General features: G+C 51.5%; 1 protein-coding gene across 1 annotated transcript; it reads left to right on the top strand.

Moving 5' to 3' along the window:
* Positions 1 to 2777: 2777 nt before the first annotated feature.
* JDP2 (Jun dimerization protein 2) lies at positions 2778 to 22041 on the top strand. Its single transcript, XM_064512296.1, has 4 exons — positions 2778 to 3060; positions 14529 to 14752; positions 19885 to 19989; positions 20894 to 22041. Exons 2-4 carry the CDS (start codon positions 14552 to 14554, stop codon positions 21077 to 21079), a joined length of 492 nt encoding a protein of 163 aa, XP_064368366.1. The 5' UTR covers positions 2778 to 3060; positions 14529 to 14551; the 3' UTR covers positions 21080 to 22041.
* The last annotated feature ends 1057 nt before the right edge of the window (positions 22042 to 23098 follow it).

The raw sequence follows: 23098 nt of genomic DNA, 5'->3' as shown, positions 1-23098 counted from the left end.
ATAATGGAGTCTCAGCTGCCCCCAGGACCTGCAGAGGGGAAGCTCTGTAGGAAAGACAATGTAGACTGAAGAGTGAGATTCAGCTATACCCTCGCCTCGCCCCTCACCCCTTCCCCTGCCCTCCTTCAGCACAGTCTAGGATACACAGCTTTGAAATCAGTGTGCAGTAAACATGCGCTGCACCCAGTTATGTCCGCAGTGCCTGTGGGAAGAGCCTGTGAGATAAGAAAAGCCTTTCTCTGCCCTCTCTGCCTCCTGGCTCACTGGCCTAGGGCAAGGGAGGTGCAGCTCAGAGAAGATGGCAGGGACTGCCCTGCTGTAGCCAGGAACCAGTTGCTTTAAGGCGAGGAACTCTGGTGCCTGTGTGGAGTCAGGGCTGCTCCCATTCAGACCAATAGGTACAGCCCACCACCACCACCCCACGGCTCTCATCCCTGTGACGGCTGGGTGAGGGAGAAGAAGAGCACAGATAAAAAAGTCAGCACTGGAGGCCGGGGCTGTAGATGTGTACATTGCAATGGGGCATCTCAGCACTGCCCGTTAGAACAAAAAGGGAACATGAGAAAGGAAAAACTAGAAAGGGGTGGAGGAAAGAGAGGGAACCACTGTCTTCCAGCTCTCACTCGAGGGCTCACTTTCCCACCTTCCCCAGGACAGGGGAAGGGCTGCCGGAGAGGGGCAGAAGGAACAGCATGCTGGACATTGCTCAGCCAGGTCATCAGCCTCCCCTGAAATTCCCGTGTTTTTCCCTCTCCCTTCCCTCAGGACACAGGAGCTGCCAGGGAGCTGCCATGGTCTACCCTGAAGGCAACTTGCATGCACACCAGTAGAGAGTGATATTGTTTGTCAACCACACTGGGATCCTTCCAGCTTGAGGCACTAAAAAAGCCTGTCCTATCTGATGCAGGAGGGTGAAGGACTGTATATGGGAAAAATATATCTCAACTTGTACTCTTCCCTTCCCCCTGAGATAGAGTGGCAAGATTAATGAAATTTTGGGATTCTGTGCAAAGGTGTATAGGAAGTATTCTGCCTCTCTGGAAACAGAAAGGTGAAAGACTAACAGCATGAGGAGAGCGAGAGTGATATGCAGAGCCACACTGCCTGTTTCTGTGGGACAACTTATGGCACAGCATGTCTTATACTGAACATACTGATTCTGGTTCCCTGTTCCTGCTCAGTCCAAGCTCCCCTAACTAGTTCTCTCTTTTTCCCTGAGATGCAGATGAAGAAGAGGATGGGGCTGGAAGTGTTGGCAATGGGGAACTTGTCAATGACAAAAAGCATGAATCATTAGTGGTGAAAAGAAATGGAATTTGTGAATAATGAAAAGAAACAATGATAAGGTATGAGAAGGAAAACAGGGTGGGATGGATGGTGTCTGTCTCTGTTTAGCTGTGCAGTTGGGAAGGATAGGGCAAAGAGCTGGCAATAGTGTTACGTGACTCCTCCAGTCTGTAATGACCTTCCCCTGGGGCCCGGGGGCGCACAAGAAGTCTCAGAAGAATCTGCTGGTGTCTGCATCCTCACTGTGGTTCATCCTGTTTGGGAGGTGGGTCTCATCCCTTTCCCATTTAATTTGTGCATAGGCTCAGGCAGAACAACTTGGATAGCGCAGCTCAGTGGGGTGACTTCATGAACGACTGTAGTGGTTTTCTGTTCTAAAGGGGAGTATTCCTGTCCTGAAACGGAGGGAGTTGCTTTAGGAGCAACAGCACCAGAGCATCCAGTGTGTGCAGCAGGTCTGGCATTGCCCTGTGGCTGTGCAGAGCTTTGCTTCCCAGAAGAGTTTGGCTGATGCAGGTGGGAGAGGGCCAATGTCAGAGAGAAAGAGGAAGCATGCAATTCAAGTTCATGCAAATAAGTTATCAGGAAGGCCCTGTCCCCTGTGCCTCCTGTCTGTTCCCTCATCTCTATCTGACATCTCACTGCTAGAGCATGGGACAGTGTGAGTGTGCCTGTGCCTCTAGCAATAGGTGAGATGGAATGTCCCAGTGATAGGGGGAGAAGAGCAAAGCAGCTGGACAGGGAGAGCCTTGAGCCCCTTTGCTTCCCTCTGCCTCCTGAAGGGCTGACAGAGCTGAGGCTGCCTGTGTACAGGGGTGTGGATGAACGTGCAAGGGGATGCGGGGGGAACGCGAATAGGAGTGTGGGGGGCATGCAGGGGCAGGTGCGGGGAGGCGGAGGTCCTTGCCACTGCTGGTGTCCCTGCATCTGCCCGGGAGGGTGCAGGTGGTGGGATGTGGAGCAGTAGGGCGCTGGGGTGTGGAGGTGTGAGGAGCCGGGAGACAGGGTGCCAGGGGGCTGGGGGGCTGGGTGTGGGGCTGATGGGGTGAAGAGGTGTGGGGGTGCTGGATGCTAGGTGTAGAGCAGTGGGGTGCTGGCGTGCAGAGGTGCTGGGTGCGGGGTGTCAGGGTGAGGCGGTGGGGTGCTGGCATGCAGGTGTGGGAGTGCGGGGTGCTGGGTGAGGCAGTGCAGGGGTGCGGGGTGCGGGGACAAAGCAGTGCAGAGGTGCCGGGTGCTGGGGGCAGGCGTGCTGCGATGAAGCGGTGCGGGGTGCGGGGTGAGGCGGTGCAGGGGTGCAGGGTGCGGGATGCGGAGGTGCCGGGTGCGGGAGTGCGGGGTGCTGGGTCAGGCATGCTGGGAGGAAGCGGTGCGGGGTGCGGGGCGAGGCGGTGCGGGGTGCCGGGGCCGCCGGGCTGGTCCCACCCCCGCGCGGCGCTCCCCGCCCCGCGGCCACGCTCCTCCGCCCTCCCTGACGTGTGGCGCTGGCAGCCCTGCCGGTTCCGCATTCCCGACCCCTCCCCGCAGCCCAGGGGCCGCTATATAACCGGGGCTGATGCAACCCACCCCGCCGCCCGCCACAGCCTGCGGGAGGCGCGCACCGGGGCGGCGGGGGGCGGCGGCCGCCGGGAGCGGCAGCGGCAGCGGCATCCGGCGGAGCCCGGGGGTCGGGGCAGCGCCGCGGAGCCGGGCGGCGGCGGGGCTGAGCCTGCAGCCCGCGCCCGGCCCCTGCGGCCGGGCCCCGCGGGCACCCCGGCAGCCCGGTCCCCGTGCACGGTGGGTGCGGGCGCGGCGCCGCGGCCCGGGCGGGGGGCGCCGTGCGGGGCCGGGGCGGCGGCGCTGCGGCGCCGGGCGCCGCGGGCGAGCGCCGCGGAGCCGCCGGGGGGGCCGGGCAGGGGCCGCCGGGCGGGCGGGCGGCGCGGTGGGGGGCCGGCACCGGGGGGAGCAGCGCGGCAGCCTGCGGCGGCAGGCAGGGTGCTGCCCCGGGCGGGGACCCGGCTGCGGCGGGGACCTTCCACCGGGGCGGCAGAGCCGCAAATGCGGATCGGAGCAGGGCTGCGCCCCCCTCGCCCGGACCTGGCCCTGCGTGGGGTCCGGGCTGCCTCTGGGGGGCTTTCTAGCAAGGTGCCGCGTTGCTTTGCCGCCAGGGCGGAGGGGAGCGGCCCCTGGGTGCCAGCGTTGTGCTCCGCTTCACCTGTCTGCCTGGTGTGCGGGTACCGCTTCGTGCCCCGCGCGTGCAGCCAGCGGGCGAGGGGATCCGGATTACGTCTGGCTACTGTGCTTGCAACATCAATGCTCCGTGTAGCGCAATGTGCTGTGCTTCCAGCTTGCAAAGCCCTGGAAAGGAAAGGGGCCCTCGAGACTCCCCCGCTGCTCAGTCCCAAGTCCGCTGTAGCAGTCAAGCATGGAGTTGAATGGGAGTTGCATTCTCTTGCACGGTCTGCTCTAGGAGGCACTTTCTTTTTCCATGGCAGGGAAATAGGTTTGAGAGCAAATTGGGGGAAAGGGAGAAATACCGGGGGAGAAAGAGAGAGCAAGAACCACATTATGTTTCCATTTTCCTTTAATGAAGGCCCTGTGGAGGTGTATTTGAAAACACAGGGTCTCCTGTGCCTTCAAGGAGGGTGAGAACACTGTGCTGGCTGGTTCCAGGGCCATATGCAGTGTATGGTGGCCAATGAAATGGGGCCTGGCTCGTTCTGTTGCTTGTCTTGGCAGCCTGCTTCATGGCTTGTATTACCAGCCCTGGAACACAACCACTGCCAAACTGTGTGTGTGTGCGTGTATGTGTGTTTGGACTCCAAGAGCTCAGCAGAAACAAATGCTTCAGCAGCTTGGACCAGGAATTTTTAGCTAGTTTCTTGAAGCTTGCATGAAAATCTCTATCTGGAGGCTGTTGCCAGAGTCTGCACTGGTTATCTGCTAGTTAGTGCTTCCATGGGGATGTCTGGGAATAGCAGTTGTTGGAGTTCAGATTCTTAGTCTGAATCCCAATGATTTTTTTCTTTTTTTAAAAGAAAAGCCCATCTGAGGGATGAGTGGGTGGGTGAAGGAGCTGCCGTCCAAGTTGTCCCTGTGTCAAGCAGTGATTGGCTGTCCCAGGTTTTCCTGATTCTCTGGGACTTAACAAGATTTGCTGGGAGTTAAAGTACAGGTTGCTGCTTATGTCCCCTCACTGGGACACCTATGGATGCATCTCCTTCCTCCTCACAGTTGAATGTTTCCCTCCTGACAGGATGCAAAGGTCTCTGTGCTGTGGTTCTTTCTAAGGGAGTGTAGATACACCCTCACACCTCCTGCCTCTCCTCCTACCATCTCCAACTGAGCAGTATCTAACTAGGCTGTTTCAGAGTAGGCAGCACTGAGCATTTACTAAGTGATCGCCTTCCCTGTACTGAATTTGCTACTTTAACTGCATTGCCTGGGCCAGGCACTTGGCAGCACTGAGTGTCTTGAGAGTGAAGCTGTTCAGAGACTTCTTCCACTGCAGTAAGCTGTGCCCTGTGGAGCACCTGGTCCCAGCTCCCCCAAGAGAAAGGGAGGGGAGAGCCATGGTGTGTGACACTGACTCTGTGCCAGCCTGCATATGTCCTTAAGTGCCAGTGCAGCAAGGAGAGTGTATGGCAAACATGATGCCATCTGTCTTGGGCTGCCTGCACGGATTGCCCAGTTGCCTGGAGTGTCCAGAGTATTGACCCAAACATTGCAGGGTATTTAACGTGCAGCCAGGTAGCTGGAGCTCCACATCAACATAGCAGGGCTTTTGCAAACTAGCCAGAGATGATCTTAATATGGGTTAGAGGCCTTTGTGTATGTCCCTGGAGTTCAGGGGATAATTTTGAGGAGTTTGCAGGGGGCATTCTTGTCTTGCAGTCTGTGCTTGGCCCCTGTGGTTGGTGAGCTCTGTGCTGCAAGAGGGCTGTCCTCTCGAAGAAGATTCCAGCCCTGACCACAATGTGGCCATGAAAGGTCCCAGGGGACTTTAAGAAGTCTGTTGTTAACCTCAGTGTTTTGAGCTGCAGCTGAACTCAGGCTGTTTTCCCCCTTTGAACTGTTTCAGTCAGAAGTAGGATAGCTTTTACCTTCCTGCTCTAGGCTGCTGTTTGGTGCTTGGTACAGCATTATTAAATGTCTGCCACATTATACTCCATAAACAACTGATTAATTGTAATCTCTGTTGCAAGAGCTGTGAGGAGCCATGGTGTGCTAGGTGCTGTACAAAACCAGCTGTTACAGGTTGCTTAAAAGTCAATCACTGCATTGCAGTAGTGGGGGTAGTGTGATGCTGAGCTATAGCTTATTACTAATCTGTGGGGGGTAAGGAGAAAAATGTCAGGGGGGAAAGAGTCACTTGAGCTGACTGCTTCAGTAATGGCAAGGGGTTATTTCTAGAATCTGAGAAGTTGAGCACACAGATGAAGGTAGTGATGAAGTTAAGAGGTCTGAGCTGGGGGGAAGGGAGAGAAATGGAGCAATAGATTTGCAGGGCTGGGAAGGGTGGCTCACCCTGGTGAAGTGGTATCAGATGATACCTGTAGAAGAGGCATCCCTGTGAGTGTGTATCTGGAGGGCTTCAGTGGAGCCCCAGCAGAGGGCTTGGTGTCAGGCTGTTCCTGTTTGAAGCACTGAAGGATGTGGGGTCACTCCCAGGAGGTGCAGCCTGGTGGCCCTGTGTGTCTGTCCAATAGTAATGGGAATAATAAGCTAAAGCATCAGGTAGGTGGGGTGGGGGATGATGGAGCAGCTCTCAGCTAGATGGGAGCTGCAAAACTGTACTCCTGCCAAAGAGAGGATGTCTGCTCTGTGCTGCTGCTTAGGTGAAGTGTAGGGAGACGTGTGCCTCTGATAGAGAAGAGGGAGGCAGTGAGGCTCTGGCTTTCAGGGAGGTTTTCACAGCCTTCTATCTGTGAATGACTTGCCTTCTTCCTGCTATCTGTGAGACTAGATGTTCAGGGCTTAGCCAGACTGTTTCCACTTAAGAAAGAGGTTTAGACTTCTGCCTCCTGAGGAACTGTCCTTCCCAGCTGCTTCTTCTCCTTAGCATCGTGGCCCTGCAGTCCACTCGCTGCAGCTCAGGATGGGATGTGACATGCAAGGGTGTTCATAAACCCTGCTGTTCACCTTCTACCATGTGGGGTTGCCTGTGGGAGAAGAACAGCAAGGGCAGCTGGGGGTGTCTGTGGAAAGGGCACAGATGCTTCTTTGGCTCTGCATATGCAGGGTCTGGCTGTAGGAGGTGTCTCCCTCCCTTAAAATGGAAGCGGAGTGTGGGGGCAGTGTGATAGCGTAATGTCTGGCATACAGGGCCTGGCATGCTGCAGTTCAGCACACCTCCTAGACCATGCCACGATCAGGTCCTTTAGAGAAAGTGTTACAAGATGTTTAAGATTCCCCCTAAGTGATGCCATGTCTTTGGTAAAGAGGCAGCATGCCCAGTTTTATCCCAGTGGGTGTCACTACAGCTCTTCAGTGCACTTCAGCTGTTGGAGTCCTCCATATTGACAAGTTCAGCAGACTAATGAATAAATGAACTTCAGTAACAGCCACCATGCATGTTTGCCAGCACTACTATATGGGTAGCTGAAAGGAGTGGTTACAACTGCAGGACTTGGATGTTACTGTGTTCTGATGGTAAATAACTTTGACAGGGATCAGTGAGGCAGGATACTGCATTCTTCCATGGCACTGAAAGTTACTGCTTTTAAAATTGGACCATGAGATGCTAGATAGGAAACAGGGTGACCTGCTATAAACCACTGTTTGAAACTAGATGCAGCTGATGTATCTATAATAAACCAGATAGAGAGCAGGTGCCTGGGAATGGAAGAGTATCACATTTTAGAAAACAGGGGTAAACTATAATTGCATGGTTTAATACCTGTGGCACCAGGAAGATGGGCTTTTGGCTTTCAGGCTTCAACTTCATAGTGCTTAACATGGCATTCACTGAGGGCTGAACCTTGAAGTGGCAGAAGGTCTGTAGGCTCCAGTGACCCACAGCCCTCTGTAGTCTTCACAGCCAGAAAAGACCACATAGAAAGAAGCAAGTGGCTCTGTGCTTCAGGGAACAAGTGATAGGCAAATGTTCTGTCTTTGTTTAGAAAGTTACATTCCTGAGGCATGTGACGTTGGGCATGTCAGGGAAGGACTTTCATATAAATCATCCTTCTGCCAACATGAGAGGACTAGGAAGATTTAATGTAAAACATACAGACTGAGCAAACTTCATAGCCGGGAGCTGAAAGTAAAAAATGACAAAGCCATAAAATTCTAAGGGACTGACCAGCAAGTTGCTTTGCATGGATTGTAGCATTTGTTCTGATCTGTAAAGCAGAGTTACTGCTTTTTGGCCAGGAACAGATGAAGGGCCAATTGCTGTGACTTAGGGGCTCCAACACAATACATACAAATGGCAATTCTACGTTAAGTGATAACACACACACACACTGATGAAGAGATCAAACATCACTTGTATGGTGGCTTGCAGACTTTGGCAGTCCTCTGATGCATGGCAACTGATGAGTAGTGGCAGACACCCAGATGGAGCCTGGAATGAGAGAACAACATGCAAGGGTGGCCTTGGTTCCTGCAGGTAGAATGGGGAAGGACTGGTAGGACAGACTTTGCCTCATCTCAGCACTTAACATGGACAGAAGAGAAACGTGCTGGTATTTGTTACAAAATGTTGGAATCCTCCAGCTGGCAAGATCAGGTGCTGGGCTGGCTCTCTGGGCATTGCAAGGGTATGTGGATTGGGCATTGCAAGGGTACGTGGATTAACCATTGCAGATGTCAGAGCATGTAAAAGAGCTCATGTTGGAAGGAAACCGTGGTTTATAGACAGCAAAATTAAAAATAAGGTTGTGAACTGCTCCCAGTCCCACGAAGAAGGCTGACAGCACAGAAGACACTAATAGAAATTCAGACTGCAGCGAAGGGTGACTGTCTGACCTTGCTCCGACATGATGTGGTCCCCTCTGTACGAGAGTGCTATTGATGCAGCAGCAACTGCATCTGGTTTACAAAGAAGCAACGGCTTCTTTGAGTGAGGATGCATAGGATGGTCCTGGGGGAACAGTGGATACAAACTAAGGCAGTTTTTGCACAGGAATATGAATTTATGATTTCAACATGGGTATGCATTCCAGTTTTAGTCTATGGGTAAGAACAGTACTGAAGAGGTGGCAGGAGGGGTGTGAATATAGACTAGCAACCAGAATACAAGCCCCCAGGGACACTAGGTTATGTGGGTTATGCCTACGCATGTTAGACTTATGCCATAACTGCTCTGCAAACATCAGCTCCTTCAGAAAAACAAAGTCCCCAGGAAAAGCTGCAGTGAAATGTCAGTATGGAAGAAAACTAAATAAAGATTTGGGTAGTATGAGAAAAAAGGAGGAAATGCAGGGATAGTGTTGCTGAGGGAGCTAAGCAAACGCATGAGACAGACAACTTCGTAAAGCATCTTCCTACTAGTTAGCTAGCTACAGAAGAATTCCAGCAACAGGAGAAAACTGTTCTCTACAGGAGAATAGTAGAAAAGTACTGGGCACTGTGAGAAAAAGGCTGGTATCACAAACTATTGACCATAAAGACATGGGGGGGGGGGGGGGGGCGGCAAAGCACTGAAGCACTCATTGCTGTTGTGAAAGATGCAGCCAAACAAGTTGAGAAAAGGAAGCTGTACTGTTGTCAGCTTTTGGGATGAGAGTGCTGATAAAATAACTGAACTTGTCAACAGAATGGATGACCAAGACCAAAAAAATGCAGCAATGCTTAAAGCAAAGATTCAAAAGTGACTGCAATAATTAGGAGGGGTTACAGACATTTTAGTGAAAGGTCAAGTCTTGTTACAGCATTTTAACCAGCACAAGGGCTGTATGGAGGCAAAGCTGAAGAAATACAAGCTGAATTTTAGCCCAGGAAATCATGTGTTGAACAGATTTTTTTTTTTCTTCCTCCTCTCTAAGGTTAGTTGCTTAAGAGAATTGAATGATACAAGCTGCTCATCCTTGAACTGAAGCATTAAGAAAGCCTTCTCTATCTCATAATTCACTCTGGAGCACCTTGAGGTGTTGTAGCACAAAATAACAAATAGTGTCAGTGCCAAATGCATAGCTACAGTGAATGTAATGATGAGCGGCTGGTGTCACACAGGTACCAGTGTCAGCTGTAAGACTACACTTTCTCTTTCCTCTAGCTGCTTTGCTCTGCTGTTGGCTTTTTTATGTGACAAAGCATAGCTGACACAATGCAGGAATTGTGTGGTTCAACAGTAGGACACCAGAAAGCTAAGTTTTACTGAGGACATAACTTTTCTCAGCTCATGTAAGGAGATGCTGAAAGGCTTCTGGCATAGAGAAAGATTGTGTTAATCCTTTATGAAAAGAACAAATCTAGTAAGAATCCCAGCAACTCCCAACTAAGGCACTGTGCTAGAAAGTGAAGGAATAGAGAAGTGAGTTGGTTCATCTTTCTTTGCAATAACAAATATGGCAAGGGAATACCCAGAAAGGAATTATGAACTGGCAAGACAGCAGCTGTATTCACCAGCTCAAACAAAATCTGGCTATTGGAAAACTGCATCTTAAAGATCAGGCTCACATCTTGAACTTAACTGTTATTTCTGCATTACCACACTAATGTGGTAGAAATATGCCACAGCTATAGGCAGATATGTTAATGTCCTCCAAAATAATTGCCTCATGAATAAGACCAAGGTATTAAATAGAATTACATAGCTTGGCATTTGTGACATGATCCAAGTACAAGAACACTTGACTTCTAGGGTTATCCAAAACAGAAGGTAGAAGTATCTGGGACTTGTGCTGGGATGAAAAGAAAAGCCTCTGTTACAGGCAGAAGAAACAAAAGGGGCTGAATGAGAGAATCCCTCTGATCAGCAGTGAGCGACAGGGCCAGTGATGGAATGGCATCGGAGACTGTGCTGCATTAGCTGTCGCTGTAGAGTGGGGTGACATCTCTGCTGGTTCCCTTACTTCTGTGGCTATAGGCTTGCTGGGAATGGTTTTTAAATTCCCCTCCAAGGTCTAGCTCAGTTTGACTCTTTGCAGTTCTCACTGTGTTCCTGAGGTTCCTGATCCCTAAGCAATGGCTCGCTTTGAGAAGTCCGTTCCCCTGATCCCACTTAGTTATCTGCTCTGCTGATATGCAGGTTCCTTTTCCTCTAGGTAGGAGCTCTTTGTTTTGGTTTAGATAGCTTCAGATTCGGTTTGCATTGATGCCTGTGTGATCTGGACTTTGTCAGTGCAGCCATTGGATCTAGGATAAGTTTTTAGATCATAACAAGTATCAGGCCAGTTCCTTTACTCTGAGCTGTGCCTTGTGTCATGCTGTGGTACAAAGACTATTTCAAGGCATCTTATGCCACCAGCTCAAAGAGGAAGATTGAAAAGGTGGGCCAGAGAAAACCCAGATGATGGGCAGGAGTCCATTTCATTAAATCTTTAGCCAGCATTCATGTGGAGCTGCCCAGGCTCTGGAGTGTAGACCACTCAGTGACCACCAGGCACTCAGTGACCTGGTTGTTCCACAGTCAGGAAAACAGATTTACTGTTTTTACTCCTTTTACTTAATAAATTATAGTGACTGTGGATTGTGTAGCTGAGAACCTAGCTGTTAGGTCCAGGGTGTGTGTCCTGAGCTGCATCTTGTAATATAAGAGAATTAAAATCAGGGCCCCCAAGTCCAGAATGGGATTTAAGCATCCAGCTCTAGGCTCAGGTCAGTTCCCAGGCTGAAACACAGGAAAGGATGGATCACAGCCTCAAACTGGCATGTGCCAGAGCATCTCCCTCAGTATTTGCCTGAGGGAAACATCAAAGGGATGTTCACATGCATCTGCTACTCTTTCCCCCTGCCACCCTTTCTCCCCTCTTCATAAGTCCAAAGTCCTGGAGTTGGGGTATGCACCTCCATGGGATTCCCTGTGAGGAGATGGCAGGAGCTGGTCTGTACTGCACTGCTCTCAGCATGCTTCTTCCCCAGCACACTGTCACCTTAGCAACAGCGGCTAGGAAATTTCTAGCTGCTAAATACATATAGTTATCCCAAAATGGTAGATTGAACTCAACTCTGTGCTGCTCAGTCCTGCGGTGGTATGTCCTGGGAAGAGTGTCTCAAGGTCACTTTCCCTTTGCCCTGTCACAGGTGCTTTCCTGCTGAAGAAGGGACAGTTTGAGGGAGAGGGTAAAGCTTTTGGCACAGTCCCTGAACATGTGATTGCATTTTCCTATCCAAAGTACTGCATAGGGCAGGACAGTGCCTGGTTTCTGGAAGAGGGAAGCATCTTAGCCATCTGTAAGCCTAAAAGGGATGAAAGGGAAGTAGCATGGTGCTTCAGGGCTCTGCTGGGTGGGGATGTCTCCTGACAACATATACTACCAGTTCCAGGTGTGGAGTCACAGCTCTCTGGTTTAGAGACAGTTATGGGGGAATGAATACTTAGGATTGTTTTAGGTCTCTGGAGTCTCAACCCATTGATGTTTAGTCTTTTCTGAGGTCAAATATTATTACCAAGTATTGTCTTTCTCTTTTATTGCTAAATGGGCAGGAGTCCATTTCATCAGGTAGTATCACTGTTCTGTAGCTGTTACTCCTATCTCCTTTCTTTCCTGTCTTCTCCTTTTCAGGCTGTACAGGCCTTGTGCAGATCACCTCCCCCCAGCCCAGCTTCCTGCCCCCACATACCAGCGCTGCCTTACCCTCCCTGTTCTGTTCTTTTCTCCTGAAAGCGATGACCAGGACAGAGTGCTTGCTTCCTGTTCACAGCACAGTGCCTGCTTACAGTAATGGTCTTGCTGCATTTGCTTTCTGTGTTCTTTCTACAGTTGCACTGGTTACTGCAGCTGTCTGTTGAGCAAACTCTGCCCCTGTGCAGCTTGCATCGGCACCTGGATCTCTTCGGTGGCAGGTTAAAGCATATGACAGCTCACAACTTATCGTGGCTCATAGGCGCTCTCTGATGCGAGTCCCCTTGTCAGTAGTATCTGTACAGCTCACGTATTACCCTGCTGCAACCTCTGGAGTTTTCATAAGCCTCCTTATTCTTGCCTAACCTGTATGATTGGCTTTTTCCCCCTTCACTGCTCATCTCCTGTTCCCTTACATTAACAAATATACCAAATAATCTCCTGGGTAAAGACATATGCCAGTGCCAAGAAATGCTTAAATTCTTTGCTTGTCATAATTAACCTTCAGCCCTCTCTCACACTCAGTTTTACCTCTTTGCAGCCTGCCAGGGACAAGGTTTGCTACCCCAGGACAGTACTGAGCAACTGTGGCAGCTGGCTAAACAGTGTGTCTATGCCTCTGCTTAGCACAGCCATACTGCATGGACCAGAAGTCTGTGTTGCCCATTACCTGGTCTCTGTGGTTGATAGTGGAGGCTCTGGGAGGGAGTAGGGCAAGTACAGACCATCCCTCCCTTAATGTGCCTCTACTTCACTCTGGCAGTCAGCACTGTAGGACTTCCCAGAGGTTTGTGCAGACTGTGATTGACAGGCCTTGTTGGACTCCTCTTCAGCGGGTTTGCCTGTTTGCTTGTTGAATCCTGGGTTGTGACCAGCTCTAATGGTTGGGGGCAGCTGCTCAGTGAGATCTCCGGTTAGCCTGGTTTTCTTTCCTCCCAGCTCTCTGGGTGCAGGACATCCCCAGTCCCTGGGTGCCTCTTTGCCTTGGGGGCATGATGAGGTAGAAGCCTGGAGGCTCCTGGAGTGCGCTGCTACCGGCCCACTGGGCAGAGCAAGGAGTATTGTGCCGAGGGGAAAAAAATGGTGTCTGCGTGGACAGAAGTTGACTCTGCATGTTGTAACTGACTCACTTGTGAACGTCCCAGGCCTGTTACGCAAACGGAGATGTAATTACGCTGTAGCCAATAGCCACCTGCTCCCTTTGCCTTTTGGCTGATACAACAGCTCCAGTTCTACAGGCTTATCATTTTGGGTTTATTTAAATAATTTCCATTTCTTTATACGTTGGCCACTTGTTTTTCACATTTCCTGGTAACTCCCTTTCGGATGCCCAAAAGTGACCAGCCAAAGCTTGTCCCAATCTTAGTCTTATTCAAGCTCTGTTTTTTTTCCTGGGCAGAAGCAGCCTTTTGCACCTTGCTCTGTTTCCCCTCCCCTCCAGCCTTTGTTTCCTCATGTTTGTGCTGGGAGATGTTTGTTCTGTGGCAGGTTTTTCTCTCAGCAGCTTTTCTTGGTGTTGCCCTTGGTCCTTGCGTGCTTTTTGTCCCAGCCCTGACCAGCAGGCTGAGCCTGCCCAGAAGATATCCAGTCTGAGGCATATTATAGTCCTCTTAATACCACTTTCTTCCTGCCCTAATATCTACACATTAATCAAAACTCATTTAAGAGTGAACATTGATCTTCTGCACTCCAGAGAAAGATGTCAAAAACAGAGTCCCCAGGACTACGTCACTGCTTATTCTGAAAATCTTTGTAATCGACTCCTGTTTTCCTGGTGCTTTGCCTCTCGGGTATCTTCTCTTCCTGATCTGCAGGCCAGTAGCCTGTCCTTCCTGGTAGGATTAATGTTTTGGTTTCTATCATCCAAGTTCTACATAATCCTCACCTTCGCTGTCCCCTCTGAGGACATCTTTGCGTGACTGGCACAGCAGTGCTTGCCTCTCATTGTCTTCCTTGGTAGTTTGTAGGCAGGATTTGCAGAATCCCTGCTGAGTGCTGAGTTGAGCTGTGTTCACTGTCCCTAGCATAACCCATTGGTGCATTAGGAGGTCTAATCCCTTGCTCCCCTGCATCCTTACTGCAGGTTGTTCCTGCATGTGAGACATTGGGAGAGGACTCTGCAGTGGATAATGCTTTCTGTCCCTTCAGGAGTCCCAGCGGGATAAGATGTGTGTTGGCAGTTACTCTGGTGATGGAGAATGAGAGCTAAGAAACAGCTCTGGCCATCACCTTATTCTCCTTGTAGGACACAGTCGTGTTCTGGGTGGTCTTGTACAGGCTGCCTGAGGTAAAATTCCCCAGATATTCCCTGGGGTTCAAATCCCACCATGGAGGAGTGGGCTTGGCTCCTTCTGGGGTACTGGGTGTTTCTCACTTTCTCATCAGCTCTAGCAAGACTTGTGTCTGTGACTGAATAAGGGACGTGCCTTGCAGTATGGTGCCCTACAGGCATGGGCAAGAGCATCTGCTTTCCCTGGTTAGATGTGATCCTGCAGCTGGGTTATAATGGGCCATATTTCTGTTTCCCTCCAGCCCGTGGAGCTGTTTCCCCTGCTATGATGCCAGGGCAGATTCCCGACCCGTCCCTGACGGCTGGCGCGCTGCCTGGGCTTGGCCCCTTGACAGGACTGCCTGGCACAGCCCTGACTGCAGAGGAGCTGAAGTACGCTGACATCCGCAACATCGGGGCCATGATCTCGCCGCTCCACTTCCTGGAGGTGAAGCTTGGGAAGAGACCGCAGCCTGTGAAAAGTGAGGTGAGTTCTGGGGGCTGCAGAAAGCCCTGCAGATAGCGAGCAGGGGAGAGGGAGCTGTAACCCACATGTAGCCTGCTGCACATGCCCTGCCCCATGTCGCTCTCCTGTCTGTGCCTATTTATGCTGCCTCTTTGGTGATGTGCATGTGTGTTGGCAGCTGGACCACCTCATCCTCCTGCTCTCCTCCCTGCCCTGCATCTTATTGCTGAATTTCTGTCCCTGTGGCATGGGCTGTGAGTGGAGACCTTCACATCCCAGGCCTGGTTGGTTCCTTGCAGCCTTTGGTAACCAGCTAAATTTGAACCTCATCTGTGGAGTAGGGTCTGACACAGCCAGCCTTTCCCTAGGCTGGGGCAGGCACCCCAAAGGAGGAGCTGTGCAACCTGTCAGAGAGCTTGTGTGAGGCTTTCATCCCGTCTCTGGTGAAAACGAGCTCTGGTGCTACTGGTGTTGACATTGCCTTTTCCACTAGGATGAGGTGTGTGGGCGAGCAGTGCTTAGCGGCAGGCAGTGACTCAGCTTTTGCTGCAGGCCCTGCTGGCTGGGGCTGCCTCCCTGGCCTGCTGGGGAATGGCACTGGCTTCATCTCAGGGCTCTTGGGAAGGGAAAGGTGGGCAGCTTCTGCTCAGTATGACAAGCTGTCACATCAGAATTAAACTACAGGGCCTTGAGACATTTGCACAGCATTTTTCTTTTGTGGTTGTCTCATGTTCTGGTTGTCTATGCTGACTCCTCAAACCTCACTGTGTTGAGGTGTTGAGATTTCGCATCTCCCACTCCCTCAAATGGAGCTGGAAATCCATCAGTCTAGAGGCCCTGAATCAGTGAGTGGCTTCTATCAGCAGGTCCAATAAGCAAACCTTTTGATCAGTCCATTTGTTCCTGTGTGAGAATATTTTGGGCAGTCCCACCTGAAGACAGGATGATGTATATTGTCTGGAGATGACAGTGATGGCGATGTCTTGAGATGCTTGCATGATGTGAAGAGACCCATGAGGTGATCAGCCAAAGGGAGCAAAACAGCAGCACGAAGGAACAGCCCAAGGCCTGAGCAGGTGTTGATGCTTGGTTTGGCCTCAAGTCTTATGGTAAAAACTCAGCAGCACCCAGCCCCACCTTCAGGGAGGATGCCTGTTCCTCTTCCCCTGTGCCTTGTGGTAGATTCCTGCTGGGAGAACCAGTAGGATAGAGTCAAGCTGATGACCTTTCACTGGAGCTCTGTATCCAAGATGTCAGATTAGCTCCTCATACAGCACAGAGCTATGTGGAGCTCACCTGGGGTAGGGCTTGGCAGCTCTCTAACAATAGGAGCTGAGGCTAGGAAGCTGGGGGAGGCCATCAGAAGGGCCCTGTGATACTAAAGGCTCTGCTTCCTCCAGCAGCAGAGCAGCTGAGTTGTTAGCTGAAGCTAAGTGCTATCCTGACCTTTTGGCATGCTGCTTTTGTGGCAGCTTGAATTGCAAATTCCAGGGAAACCTTGCAGCTGGCTGGGGATATGCTAGCTGGCTGGGTCTGGCACTGGGGGCTGGGGAGAGGTTGTGGCTCTGGCTGATGGATGAGAGTGCAGTAAAAGCCATGATATCAGCAATAAAGTAGAGCTGCATAGCTCTGTAGCTGCATGGCTGAAAGTGTTGGATGTCACGTAACAGGAGGTGTGAGAACAACATAGCTTCATGCATTGGGGAAGAAGTAGGGAGCCTGTCTGTAGGTTCTGTGCCATCTTCCCAGGACACAGCCTCTCCTGGGGAGTCTCGGACACATCTGAGGATGGCCCTGCAGCTACTGCTTGCCCTCAGCACCTCTGGGCATGGGAATGTGGTCTCACTGGGCCCTGTGTAACAGGGACAGGGTGGCTCTGCCCCACAGCAGGTACTGAAAGTGCTGAGTGTCCTCTGAGCCAGTCATTCAGACACCATGCAGAGGAAAGAAAAGGGGAAATCCACTGGCAGGCTCCAAGCGGCCTCCGGATGGCTGCCCTCTCTGCAGCCTGTCCCTTCTCTGCATGGCCTGTGAAGCGGAGGAGTTAAGGACAGCAAATGGAGCTGCCCCTGGCACAGGTTTTTGCAGCGAAAGCCTGGGAGAGCTGAAGCGGTAGCTGCTCATTCCAAGAGCAGCCAAGAAGCAACCCACGCATATTGTTGCAATGTGGCCTGCAGCCTCTTTTCTCTTGTGAGGTGCTGGAGCCCAGGGATGCTGGGTACCGGCCTGCCACGCTCCTCTCTGGGCCAGGCCTGGTAGGGCCAGCTGCTCCCTGCCAGAGGAACAGGCAGCTTTCACTGCTGTAGTGGCAGGTGTGTGCAACCATGGAAGTATGTGGAAAGTGCAGTAGGTGCCAAGGATGAGGCTAGGCCCCAGCTCCCCTATAGGACTGTAGAGAGCCCTGCTGGGTGGACTGCCCTGTTGGGGCGGCTGCCAGTGGGTGCTGCCAGGCTTCTGTCTGATTGAAACCAGTGCAGGGTGTTTTCTCAGGGTCAGAGGTGGCAGCCCTGGCCCTCAGGCTGATGAAGTTCACCTGTTCCTGAGAGCTGTTGACTGAAGCAATTCAGGAGACAATCCAAAACCTTCTCCCCACTGGGCTCTGGTGCAGCTCAGCTATTGAAACATGCTGTGGGATGATAATCGTTGCCATCCCTTGTGCCTCTAACCTGAGCCAAGTCCCAGCCTCCAACACCAGGGCCATATCACCTTTTTGAACAGAAACAGAGGCAGAAGAGGAGATCTTGAAGTCACAGGAATTGTAGACAAAAAAGGCAGAGCCAGGTTTTTGGACTTCTGCTGTCTATGGTGAGCCAACCTCCTCAAGCAGCTGTAGGCCCTGTGTAATATGGCATTTGTAAGGCCCTCTGTGGGGTGGAGGGGAAGCTCTTACTGATTTCTGTGGTGTGGACAAGGAAGGGTCATTTATTTTTCCATTTAGTTGAAATGGAGCGACAAGGCATGGAAATATGTCAGTCAGTTCCCAGAGAGACAACAAGTCTTATGCTTTTGCTCTTCTTGCTTCCAGCTCCTGGTACAATCAGAGATCGGCTTTGCAGGAAATCTTTGAGCACGTTTCCTCTCTCTGCACCCTTTTCTTAATAGCTTCTTGGCCTCTAATTCAAGGATTATCTAAGGGGTAGAGGAGTGGTCGGTAAGCATGCAGAGGAGAACCATGACTGCCTGAAGTCCACCTTGTCTTGCAGCTCTTACCAAATCTGTGCAGAGTTTTTGTGTCTCCATGGGTGGTATCTGGACTCTTTCAGGAGGCCAGAAGGAAAGAAGCCAGCAGAGCATGGAGTTAGAGCCTTCCTGTTCACGTCTGCTAATACAAGCAACATCTGAGTTACATGGATGTAGTGAGAGCTGGCAACTTCTAGCTGGACCTCATGGCATCACTGCAATTCCAACCCTGGTTCTCCCAAATGTAGTGCATCGTATATTGGTGCAATATCCTCTGTGCTGCCTTGTCAGGCTGCATCCATTCTTCTGCCATTGTGTGAAGTCTGTTGGTACCTTGGGCTGACTGTATTTTACTCCCATCTAAAATAGCAACCTTGGTATCGTGCTTGGGAAGTGAAGTAGAGAAGATGCAAAACCTATTAGTGCTATAAGACTTAGTCATTCTCCTCTAAAGCCAAACATCAGACATGCTCACCGAAGGTACCCCTTCACCTTAACTCTGCCCAGTCTATTTCATCCTGTCCTTGCATATCATACTGAGATGTTTTGATTAGTGGGGTTTGGACTCAGTGAAGGTTAGAAGCTTGCAGTTTGCTGTGGGTGATGGAGCTTGTAGCTTTGCTTTCCTGGAGGCGCCACAGATGTAGCTGTGTGTCTAGGATAGTCTAGTGACCCCCAGCTTTGTGTCCTTGGCATTTAAAATCTCTGACTTTCCTTTTGAGGCCCTTAAGCCCAGATGCTAGAGCAACACATCACTTGAAGCAGTTCAGATGGTGTGTGCTTTAAGAGGCTCATCTAGGAGATATGTCCCTTGACCACATTGCCTCAGAGAAGTATGAAAGGAAGGACACAACTGCTTTGTCAGTGACTGCTATGCAAATAGACTGTGGAAGTGATCATGAAGCAAATGTTGCTGCCACTGCATTTGAAAAGGTGTATGAAGGAAAAGGAACAAGGCAGTTCAGTGTGACATCTTGGATTTTGGAGTCCCAGGCTGAATGTGGATGAATATTGTTTGTGGGGCCTCAGGGCACTCGGAACCTTTTTCCCTGCAGCCTCACTGCAGAGTCTAACTTGAATGTTGAATTCGCAGGTTTTTCTAGCACTCAGATTTTCTTAAAAGGAGCTAGTTGGGTTCTCAGATGTAAGCATGCCATAGGCCTTTTACACAGGCTTTGTAGTAATGACCCTAAATACTTCGATTATGTGTTTCCAAACCATGGGGCTTATGGCCTGGTCTGTGTGGTTTGAATAAGATAGCACAGAGCAACTGAGTCATGGCAACTGAGATGCTATCATGTCCTGCCCTGCTGTGAGGTATGTGGGACCTGTCCCCACCTACTGCAGTTGGCCATTACCTGGCCACTGTGAAAGACACAGGCAGACAACCAAATATACTGGAAGTGGGGAAACAACCAGAACCAGTTGGGGGGCTCTTTCAGGTGTCTCTGCCTCTCTTGGCCTCTGTCTGATGCTCTGAATGACTGTGTGCTCACTGTAAGCTGTGCCTGTAGGTGTCTGTGACAGATTGTGCCTGTCTTTTGCTGGGGGATCCTGGGTGCATGGGGCTCTCTTTCCCCTTGTTTTTTACCCCTTCCTGGGGAGGGGGCAATACTGCAAATGCTACCCTTGCCTGTCCTCTGCCACCTGCCTCCTGAGGGCTGCTGTGGCCAATCCCATACTGTGGCTGCAAGTACTGCTCTAGTCTCCCTCCTCGTGACCCCACAGAGTGGAGTTAGGGGTTGTGGCAACAGCCCACCTGGTTCCTGGTAAGGATTAGTCCATGTCACTGGTGAAACGTGCCTGCCTCCCTGACCACTGGCTGGAGCAGTGGGCACCAGCAGTGCTGTGTGCAGATGGCTGCTACCTTTCCCCTTGTCCGGTGCCAGCAGGGATGCCAGGGTGCATGCTCACCACCTCTTCCTCCAGTCCCACATCTGACAGCTCTGCTCTGGGCCTCTGTCTTGTTGCAGCTGGACGAGGAAGAGGAGAGAAGGAAAAGACGCCGGGAGAAAAACAAAGTAGCAGCAGCACGATGTCGTAACAAGAAGAAGGAGAGGACAGAGTTCCTGCAGCGGGTGGGTGCCCCGCCCTGTCCCCAGGGTGCACTGGGGACTTCAGCACGGGCAACTCCTTAGGCCATGTGGTGGTCCACCTACAGGGAATGTTCCCTCCTGAACTGACCCTCTGCCTCCCCTTGCTCCTGTGCCCTCATCTGGGAAGAGCCAGGCCCGTTGCCCCCACTTTCATCCTTCTTGTGAAGGTGGTGGTCTTGTGTGCCCAGTCAGAGCTGCAGTCCTGTGTGTTCCTGTGCCCATGGCACAGGGGACAGAGAGGCCTAGAGGGGTTAGAGGAGGCCCTGGGCTTGGGGGAGAGTGCCTCCCTGCTGCCGTGCTGGAGCAGGAACACCCATGGGTTTGTGGCACAGAACATGTAGTGGCAGCAGGCTGGCTCCCTGCCCAAACTTCTGGAGTTTCCCTGCTCAGAGCCTAGACAAGCTATTGCCGTGAGCCCAGGGCAGAAAAACACTCCTAGCACCCACCTTGCCAGCTTTTCTGTAAGGGGTGGTGGGACATGGACAAGCGATACAGCTTGGGACAAGGAGCTGTTTCACCAGGGCAGGTCCACGCAGACAGGCCTGGGTGAGCCTTGCAAACAAAAAATGCAGGTTCATTTTCAGACACTCCTTTCAGCTGCTGGAAAGCAGCTAGGCAGAGCATTAGCTGCTGTGCAGTGGAGAGACCTGTCTTAGATGGCTGGCTGGATGTTTCTAGCACTGATACTAGGTGACACAAGGTAATGGGACTGGGTGTGATCTGCCTGGAAGAACTTGATGTCATGGCAGGTCTTCAGGCTGCTCCTATGCTGCAAGGGCTAAGGAACAGTGCTGAGCAGAGGTGGCTGGTTTTCCAAATTGTTTCTCCTTGCATGTTGTCCGGTGAGAGTGAAGTCCATATGTGGTTGTGTTTCCGGCCCTGCTAGGAGTCTGAGCGTCTGGAGCTCATGAATGCAGAGCTGAAGGCCCAGATAGAAGAGCTGAAACAAGAGAGGCAGCAGCTGATCCTGATGCTGAACCGGCACCGTCCAACCTGCATCGTGCGGACAGACAGCATCAAGACACCCGAGAATGAAGCTAACCCACTGCTGGAACATCTAGAGAAGAAGTGAAGGTGCCTCTGGGCCAGGAGGAGGAGACAGTGGCACGGGGTCTTCCAGGGTCTCTAACACATGTACTGTATGAAGAACTTTGCACAGAGGCCTGGTGCAGCCAGGACCCAGTGGGCTTCCTTGGGAATTATGGACCAAACAAATGGGGACAGAGAAGATCAGGAACATGTCAATCATCTGAGGCTAAACCCAGGAGCAGGGCTAGTGGCTCTGGTGAGGGCAACCTCTTTGTGATACCTCATCATGGCCCTTCAGCCTGCTTGTGGCCCCAGGAACCCACGCTGCTGCAGCATGTCCTGTGAGGAGGAGGCATGGGTCAAAGCTCCCACTTCGCCCTCTTTCCTACAGCTCACTGTATGCTGCCAGTTGGGAGCAGGGCTTGCACGTGGGAGAAATGGCCGTGGGGCAGCAGAGCAGAGACCACATGGTGACCGTGGCACCTCCCACCTCGGCAGTGTGCTGGAGCCATCCCCAGATGCTGCCACCGCTCCTGGTGCACACTCCGCATGGAAACCTGAAACGAAGAACCGCAAACACTTGACACAAGCCCCGTCTGGTGGGCAGGCCTGTCGTGGCACGGTGGCGCAGGCGCCCCCCACAAGCACACTCTCAGTATAATGTTTACAGCCCAGCTGTCCTTGTCGGCCGTGCTTTTAAGTGCACATTTTTACACTTTTTAAAAATATTTTTTACAAAGTTTTTATACAGCGATCTCTATATGGATTTATATAATCACTAGATGTGATCCCATAGAAATGTATGTTATGATGGTCTGTTTGTTACAAATGCATATGCCACAGTAATCTCCATTGTGTTACTTGTCCGGTAGCGTCCAGCTCTTCCCCCAGCATGCTGGGAAGGGGGTCCATGCAGCCCTCCACAGTGGTGCCGCTGCCGTCTCCATCCATGTATGTCCTTCATAATACTCAGTTCTGTATCTCAGTAAATGTTACCTTTATGTACCCCGACCTCCTGTGCTTTGTCTGGGTCAGTCTGTGGTGGCTGTGTGGGCTCTGCCTGGAGCCCTGCACAGTGGGAGCAGCTGCTGGGTTTCCGACTGTGCCAGGTGAGTTTCTGGCTGATGGGAAGCTGGTCCCAGAGCCATTTTGATGGTTCTCTGTATTAGTAGCGCAGAGGCAGCTCTGACTGTAGTTAAGCAGAAAGTACCTCTAAGTGCTATATATAATAGGGCAGGCAGGGCATGACTTGCAGGCTGGAAAGGCAGAGGTGTGAGACAGGGAGACATCTCACCCTTATCTTTCCTTCTTGTTTCAGGCATGAGTACAGCAGCTTGAACTCCTTTCAGAGGAGAGAAAGAGATGGGGGAAGCTGTCACAGTATCTTGGTGGTGGTCACCTCTTCACAGAAAGAGGCAGAGGGCAGTTCCTCTGGGTCACTGCTGGGAAACCTGCTAATCCCTTTCCCAGGCTTGGCTTGGCTCAGTGCTGAACACAGTGGTGTGAAGGCCGAAAAGATAATCACCTGCATGTGGGGCAGATAGTAGGACTGTAGGGCTTGCTGGGATTGAAAGAGTTAGTGTCCATGATCTCTGTGTATACATAGATATAACCAAGCCCTGTCACTATAGCACTGTGTTCCTGAGTCTTAGAGGTACTAATGCAGTTGGAAAGTGTCTTCTCATCTCCAGTTAATGTCTGGACATAGGACTCTCTCTCACATGTGGGACACCATTGAGAAGTGGTGTTGAATGTGTTATCTCAGAGGAGCAGTGGTGAGTGTAGTCATCTTCTACCCTGTGTCCTACCTGTTGCCAGTGTGGATGGGGCCGCTTTGATGCGGAGTGCAAGTGAAATGTGTTCAGCACTTGGTACAGGCACATGCTCCAGCCAGGAATGCTGAGGTGGTGGTGCTGGAGAGAAGACAAGCTTGACCTGAATGTGGTCAAATGGGAGGAAGTCTGCTCTGAGCATGACTGTTTCTCTAGTGCATGTTTATAATCTCCCTGCAGCCCTTTTTCCGCTCCCTCCCCAGCCTCCAGGGATATCTGATGCTAGCCAT

The sequence above is a fragment of the Dromaius novaehollandiae genome, chromosome 5, assembly GCF_036370855.1.
Source record: "Dromaius novaehollandiae isolate bDroNov1 chromosome 5, bDroNov1.hap1, whole genome shotgun sequence".
Classification (NCBI taxonomy): domain Eukaryota; kingdom Metazoa; phylum Chordata; class Aves; order Casuariiformes; family Dromaiidae; genus Dromaius; species Dromaius novaehollandiae.
The sequence above is the reverse complement of the archived record's forward strand: the minus strand, read 5'-3'. Positions and strand labels throughout refer to the sequence as shown.

Bases quoted from the DNA above. Each gene is read 5' to 3' on its own strand.
- JDP2 (XM_064512296.1), top strand. From the start codon at position 14,552: ATGATGCCAGGGCAGATTCCCGACCCGTCCCTGACGGCTGGCGCGCTG. The intron at 14,753-19,884 runs GTGAGTTCTGGG...GTCTTGTTGCAG, and splicing joins CGCAGCCTGTGAAAAGTGAG to CTGGACGAGGAAGAGGAGAG. The intron at 19,990-20,893 runs GTGGGTGCCCCG...CGGCCCTGCTAG, and splicing joins GGACAGAGTTCCTGCAGCGG to GAGTCTGAGCGTCTGGAGCT.